This window comes from Cebus imitator, unplaced genomic scaffold (genome assembly GCF_001604975.1).
Source record: "Cebus imitator isolate Cc_AM_T3 unplaced genomic scaffold, Cebus_imitator-1.0 Scaffold72, whole genome shotgun sequence".
NCBI classification, from domain to species: domain Eukaryota; kingdom Metazoa; phylum Chordata; class Mammalia; order Primates; family Cebidae; genus Cebus; species Cebus imitator.
The window spans coordinates 4,398,271-4,405,967 of record NW_016107387.1 but is presented as its reverse complement, the minus strand read 5'-3'; the positions used below and the strand labels follow the sequence as shown (position 1 = coordinate 4,405,967).

Here is a 7,697-nt window from a genome sequence, read left to right as displayed (position 1 = left end):
AAAAAAAAAAAAAAAAAAAAGAAAAAGAAAGCAGTCATTAGAAACTCTCTGGGTAGAGCAGGGGATGTCCATATGTTGAGCTTATCAGACAAAAACTTCAAAAAAGCTATTATAAACATGTTCAAAGAATTCAAGTAAAAGATGTTGAACTAATTAAAGAAATTCAATTATCTCAATTCATTAGAGAACAATTATAAGAACAAAATGGAAATTCTGGAGTTGAAAACTACAATAACTGAAATGAAAACTTTACTAGGAAGGCTCAGATTTCAGATGGAAGAAGAAATAATCCATGAACTTGAAGATAGTTTGTCAAAGAGATTACCCAGTCTGAGAAACAGAAAGAAAAAAGAATGAAGAAAAATAATAGCGCCTCAGAGACCTGTGGAATGCCATCAAGCCAACCAATGTGCACATATGAGAGTCCCAGAAGGAAAGTTAAGATAGAATGGTAGAATAAATATTTGGATACATAATGGTTGAAAACTTCCTAAATTTGAAAAAAAAATGTTAATTTACACATCCAGGAAGCTCAATGAACTCCAAAAAGCATAAAACAAAGAGATTCATGCCTAGAAACATCACAGTCAAACTGTTGAAAGCCAAAAATAAAGAGAAAATATTGAAGGCAACAGGAGAAAAATGATTCATTACATACAGGGACCAATGATACAATTAACAGCTGACTACTCATAAGAACAATGGAGGCCAGGAGGCAGTAGTATAAAATATTCAGAATGCTGAAAGAAAAAAAATTGTCAATCAAGAATTCTAAATCCAGCAAAAGAATGTTTCAAGATAAAGATGAAATAAAGACATTGTCATATAAACAAAGACTAAGAGAATTCATTACTGGCAAACACTCCTTTCAAGAAGTATCAAAAGAAGTCCTTCAGGCTGGAAGAAAATGACAACAGACAGCAACTCAAATCCAATGAAGAAATAAAAAACAGTGTAAAATGTAGATATAGAGGTAAATCTGAAGGGCTGTATATAGATTTTTTTTCTCTTAACTGATTTTAAAAATTACAAGGTTATATAAAATAATAACTATAAGTTGTATTATTGGCTTTATAACCTATGCAGATCTATGACAAGAATATCACGAGAAGAAAGAGTAAATAGAGATATGCACGAGAACATTTCTGTATTTTACCAGAATCAAGTTAGTATTAACATGAAATAGATTGTGTTAAGATGCATGTTGTAATCCCTGGAATAAACACTAAGAAAATAACTTTTAAAATGTAGTTAAAAATACTAGCGAAGGAATTAAAATGGTACACTGGAAAATATCTGTTTAACATGAAACACTTTCAGCCTCTTAGGATTCGCATAATATCCCCATGAAAGATAAATTATTATACCTATTTTAAAGATGAAAGAACTGAGGCTCAGAGGACTTGCATGTGCTAACACATATCAGAGATGAGGTTTTTATTCAGATGTTAAACCCCTGCCTGTGATCACTATGCCGTAGTGCCTCTCAGGTTCCTTGCGAAGATTAGAAGCAGGAGATACCAAGTTCCCTATACGACTCTTAAAGCCACTGCCACCATACAGGATCAAGTGCTGAGATTTTGAACACAGAACAGAGCAAACGTGCGCACCAAGTACACGCTCACCAAAGGTCAAGGAGCCAGAGCCTGAGCTGCGGTATGAGCAGTTGGACAATAATTTTTTTCCTCCTGTTGGAGTTGAATTCTTTGTGGCCTTGAACGAAGACAGAGGTTCCATAAGCAATTTTTTTTTCATTATGAAAACATGTTTAATTTATTTCAATCTTTTAGGGTATTTCAAAAGATGAGGTTTAGTAATTTGGGTTTTTTGTGGTCCTTGGCCTTAATCTTTAAAAGGTAATCCTAAATTGAAGGAAAAAACCCTGCAGCTGTCATGTAGTAATATTTGGTGGCCTTTTTTTCTCCTGAGGTCCATCCAAGCATGGTCGGACAATGTGAGCCCTTGATCACCTGATCTCACTCACCCAAGGCCAGGTAAAGATGAGACATTTGTGTGGAGCTCTGTGAGACACATTTCTGAGAAAGAATCCTAGCCTATCAGACTCTTCTGCCATGGAAGAATGTTTTGGTCATCTAATTCTGTGTAATAAACCACACCAAAACTTCATGGTTTAAAGCAGTAACCATTTTCTTATTTTTAATGATTCGGTAGACTAGGCTTCTTGGGCTCAGTGTGGATAGTTCTTTTGATACATGTAATTTTTGGCTGGGACTGCAAACATCTGAAGGCCCAATTAGGCTGACACATCCAAGATGGTTCATTCACATAACTAGACATTGATGCTAGCTGTTGGACAGGACCTCAGCTAAGACTACGTAGCTCAGGAAGCCTCAGTTCTCCATGTGGCCTCTCCATGTATCTTGGATATCTCATAGCATGGTGGTTGGACTCTCAGAGTGTCCCAAGAGCAAATGTTCCAAGAGGCAAGAAGTAGAAACCTCCAGCTCTCTTAAGACATAGGCATAGAGGTCCTAGAATGTCACTTTTATGGCATTGTATCGGTAAAAGAAGTCACAAGGTCATCCCAGATTCAGGGGGAGAGAAAACTAGGTCCACTGTTTGATGTGAAGAGCAGCCTGGGCGTACAGAAAGAAGAGGAACCATCGGGGCCATCTCTGGAGACTAGCTACCAGCATGGAATATTCGTTCCTGAAGCCAGCTAGAGCTCTGCTCATCACCCTGCATTGCTGAGAAACGTGAGGAATCAAAGTGACTCTGCAGGATGTTTTGTACCAGGACTGTGCCAGAAGCCACATTTAGAGGGCTTGTGTGTGGGCAGAGGCCTCCCACCTTCTGAATACTTCTGCCTTGTTTCCCTGCATCCCACCAGGCAGAGGGAAGAGCACGGGTGGGCAGATGTTGGGGGAACTACATTTGGTGTATCATTTTAGAGACTCCACCATGGGAATTGGCAAGAAAAGGCATCAGCCCTAACAGCTTCCTTTCCTTGCTGCTTTGGAGGATCCTTTAACTCTTCCAAGGGCTTCCTGCTTAAAGAGTGCCCCCATCCTCCTGATATCAGTGGAGCTTTGGAGAGACTGCCAAACAGATTCCAGCCCATATAAAGCACGAACCATGTGTTCTGTGGGACCCACTCCCTTCACACTTGCTTAAACTAGAATGAGAACCAGGCCCTAGGATGTTCCTAAAACTGTGAAGCAAGAACCCAAGGAAGTGAAAAGACACATTTGTCATGTGGAATCCTATTTTAGCCAACTTGTTTGTGAGAATTCTGGCACACTGAAAGCCAGCTCCTCTGATATCATGGGCCCCAAGGCAAAGATTATCTGCCCCACCAGCAACAGAGGGCAGCTGTGAACCTCTGGTCAGATTGCATGTGTGAAAATGATTAACTGGTAAAACTATGCGTCTGTTACAGAAGCTATAGCTATGGAATATCCAGGCGCATAAGAGAAGGGAAATTCCACATTCATGGGCAGAATCCAAACATTTGGTTGATGTCGTGATTGCCAGTGTGGAGATCCTGGTGTGGCTCCAGAAGGGACATGCTGAACAAGGCTTACATAAGGAAGAGCAGAAAAGCCCCCCCCCGGGGCCACATTTCATTATTATCAAGAGATATAATAGGAGTCAGCCTACCATTGGGACCTTCACCCTTTAGTTGGAAATGCACCCTTTCCTTGTGAGTTCTGGCATTTTATGAGTCTTTCTATAAACATGCAAGTTCTTGGGCCCTGTGCACATATCCAGCTCTAGTATATCACACGCACTGCCCAAATTCCACAGACCCTCATATCAACTAGGGAGAGCCAGGACATGTAGATGATCACAGTGACTGTCTGACAAATCAGGATATGCAGGAGTCTGAGAAAAACAATGGAAACAAACGTTAACTGGAGCATCTTTGATTCCAGCCAGTTTGGGCTGAGTGTTGTGGCAATGGTCATCCTGGAATGGGAACCACATGACTGACAGCCCTGCCAGCAGCTCAAGGAGTAGGGAGGGTCAGGTGCCAAAAGGAAAAGATACAAGTCAGGCAAAAAAAAAAAAAAATTAGCCAGCGCCCACTATGAGCAAATCGAGATGCAAGTGACCTTGCCCAATATTTGTATAATTGAATGAATGATACAGGGTCTTGGATATTTAATCATCATTGACCCATGTGTACCTGTGAACACTAAACAAACACCTTGGCTGATATGGGGGGCTGGATGTCAAAGTAAAACAGATGCCATGGAAATCCAAGCTAACGTCACCAGTATGACTAATTCGAGTTAGTGTAAGCAATGCAGTTTCACACCTTTCCTGGGGATGCCCACGACCTGTATAGGCCTTTGGATGTTGCCGGTAACTCTCAGACATATCTTCTCCAGAGTCGGATTTTATTCCGTGTCCTCCTTTTGTTTCAGGGATTCCTGGTGGCCTTGCAGTATGGTTTTGCCAATGGAGAGGTATGATTTTCACCTTGCCATCGTAGCTTCCCATGAGGCTGGGGCTGGAGACCTACCACCTCTGCAGATTTCTGTGGATGTGATGGTGCTATGGGGGAATGTGCCGTGACCAGCATATGTGGGGACAAATTTGTCTTGTGAGCTTCCAGTACAGACAGCAGGAGGTAGTTTAGACAAACGGAAAAGAGGTGTCGGGATGGGTATAAAAGAGCTCAGAACCCAGCACTGGCCCTGCTGGAGATGCAAGCAGTATTCAAGTGTGACAGAGGAAAGAAGAAGCTTGAACCTCGGAGTCCAAAAATCTGGATTCATGCCTTTGCTCCCCACTTAAGAGCTCCGTGAGTTAGTCGGCTCACTGCACTTTGTTCAGCCTCACTCACTTTCCTCGTCAGTAATGTGGGAGTAGCAATCATCCCTGCTTTGTAGTCTTGCCCTGGGTATGCTGAGCATGTAATAAATACTCAACACCTGGGAGCTATGATTACCTTTTTAAAAAAAAGTCTTTTTATTTTTTTGAGACAGAGTCTTGCTCTGTTGCCCAGACTGGAATGCAGTGGCATGATACCAGCTCACTGCAACCTCCACCTCCCAGGTTCAAGCGATTCTCGTGCCTCAGCCTCTCGAGTAGCCGGGATTACAGGTGCCCAACACCGCACTCAGCTAATTTTTATATTTTTAGTGGAGATGGGGTTTCGCCATGTTGGCCAGGCTGACACTGGCCAAACTCCCGACCTCAAGTGATCCACCCTACTCAGCCTCCCAAAGTACTGGGATTACAGGCACGAGCCATGGAGTCCAGCCTATTATTACTTTCAGTTATTCATATTATTGCATAGCCCAACCAGCTCTCTGCTTCTCTGGGAAAAGGTTTGAAAGTGGGAGGGGCAGAGGCCAGCACAGGTGTCTTCTCCTGTCTTGAGGCGTTGGTAGTTTCCAGCCCCCCCGTCAACCTCCTCTCCAACTGCTACAAGTGTAAATATTTATTTCTGTCTCCTCCTACTAGAATGTAAGCTTCTTGACAGCAAAACCGTCTTCTGTTTTGCTCACTGCTGCTTCTGTATCTTCACGCAGGGGGCTCCTTACCCATCAACCAGGTATCAGCTCACATGCCACCCTGGCAGAGTCCTTTCCTGAACACTGTATCTTATGTTTTTGTTTCTTTACCACACTGTCCTGCTTAATGCTCTCATAGTATCATTACCACGTGATATGTTTACGTATCTATGTTTCTCCTTGTCTCCCCTAGGTAAGAGGTAAATTTCCCAACGGTAGCACGGAATAGCTACCCAATTAATATTTGCTAAATGGATACATGGCTAAATGACTCCAAGACAGTAACTTCTCCCTTGTCTTCACCCGGCAGGTGAAGGCTGAGCTGCGGAAATACTGGATCCGCTTCTTGCTAGCCCGCCACTCAGGCTGCAGAGCCTGTGTCCTGGGGAAGAACTTCCGGTTCCTGGGAAAAGGTCCCAAGAAGCTCTCGGAGGGAGATGGCGCTGAGAAGCTTCGGCAGCTGCAGCCCTCACTTAACAGTGGGCGGCTCCTACACCTAGCCATGCGAGGTCTTGGGGAGCTGGGCACCCGGCCCCAACAGGACCATGCACGCTGGCCCCGGGGCAGCAGCCTGTCCGAGTACAGCGAGGGGGATGTCACCCTGGCCAACACCGTGGAGGAGATTCTGGAAGAGAGTGAGATCTAGGGTGGAGTCCCACCACCCTGGCCCTGCTCCCAGGGATTCTTGAGGGGGCCCAGGAAGAGGAAGCACAGCAGGACACATGTTTCTGGGCACGGAATTATTCTTGTTCCATTCACCATGTCACTTTGCTATGAAGGCTATCACAAGGTTCTTCAAGCTCTGTGTGAAAGAGCTTGTCCTGCTCACAGCTTCTGCCTGCTCTTCTCATCCTAATAACCCCCACCAGTGTGTTTTCCAGAATGCCCACCAGACCCTAGCACCTGGCTCTAAATTCAACCAAATGCCCTATTGTGAAGAGAGGTCTCCTGTGACATAGAAGCCAGCGAGTATCTCATCCTTTATCCCTCATGGTGCACGGTTTCCATCTGAGGTTGGGTTTAGGGTGCCTGAGAACCTCCTAGGAAGCTTTTAAAATGCAGACTCCTAGACGTGTGGCTACGATTCTAAGACAGTGAGTCTGGGACCATGGCCAGCAAAGGGAACTGTTTAAGAAGCATCTCAGGGCCAGGTGCAGTGGCTCACGCCTGTAATCCCAGCACTTTGGGAGGCCGAGGCGGGTGGATCACGAGGTCAAGAGATCGAGACCATCCTGGTCAACATGGTGAAACTCCGTCTCTACTACAACTACAAAACTTTAGCTGGGCATGGTGGTGTGTGCCTGTAATCCCAGCTACTCAGGAGGCTGAGGCAGGAGAATTGCCTGAACCCAGGAGGCGGAGGTTGCGGTGAGCCGAGATTGTGCCATTGCACTCCAGCCTGGGTAACAAGAGCAAAACTCCGTCTCAAAAAAAAAGAAGCATCTCAGGTAATTCAGCTGCAAGCCCACCCTTGGGCAAGGTGGGATGGAGCTAGAAGCCCCCTTGATGTGGCCATGGCAGGATGCTGCTGGAGACGTTCTGTTCTCCCAGCTCAGCTGGGGTGTGCCTGCCCTTCCTTGGACAGTGTGTAACCCCATGTCACCCACCAGAGTGCCGCTCCTCTCCTGCTTCTCTGCTCTTCCTCTCCTACTGAGTCTTACCTCTTTCTCTCTTCACCTCAATTCTCTGTCCCTGAGCAGCAGGGGTCTGCTTGATCCTCCCTGTGAAGATTGGCCCCAACTCCTGGTGACCCTCTGAATGTCGTCTTTGGTCCGTTGCTCTCCTTTCTGGCTCTATCTACCTTTCTGAGGTTGGCTTCTACCAGCCTGATTTACGCTACCCTTTTCTTGGGCCAATGAATGCCCCCCACCATTTTTGGTTTGCTATTGATGGCATTGATGATCACAACTCTTATCCCAGGAGGTTGACCTATGACTCTCTATGGCCAGCGTCTCTGCTGATCAGAATTCTGTTGCCCAGTGGGAATAAATGCTGAAAGCAGGAGGGCCAGGTAAAGCAGTAAGACTGGCTGGATCTGGACATGCCCAGGGTGGCACTGAGAGACCCAGGACTTCACATCAACCAGCCATGGGACCTTTCCTGCCTACTGTGACCCATGGAGGCTGAGGAGGGCCCAGCCAATTGGGATCAGGCTCAATGACTGAAAGTATAAGGCAAGAGACTGTAAGAAGATCAAGGGAGGGACATCTG

The 7,697-nt window shown here is 45.2% G+C and overlaps 1 protein-coding gene across 1 annotated transcript in view; it reads left to right on the top strand.

The window, feature by feature from the left end:
• Positions 1–6,614, top strand: part of GLP2R (glucagon like peptide 2 receptor) — a 55,548-nt gene extending 48,934 nt beyond the window's left edge. The window contains exons 12-13 of the mRNA XM_017531437.2: positions 4,392–4,433; positions 5,797–6,614. Of these exons, the coding sequence (XP_017386926.1) occupies positions 4,392–4,433; positions 5,797–6,132 (378 nt within the window). The 3' untranslated portion in view covers positions 6,133–6,614. The remainder of the gene's footprint in view (positions 1–4,391; positions 4,434–5,796) is intronic.
• Positions 6,615–7,697: the final 1,083 nt, after the last annotated feature.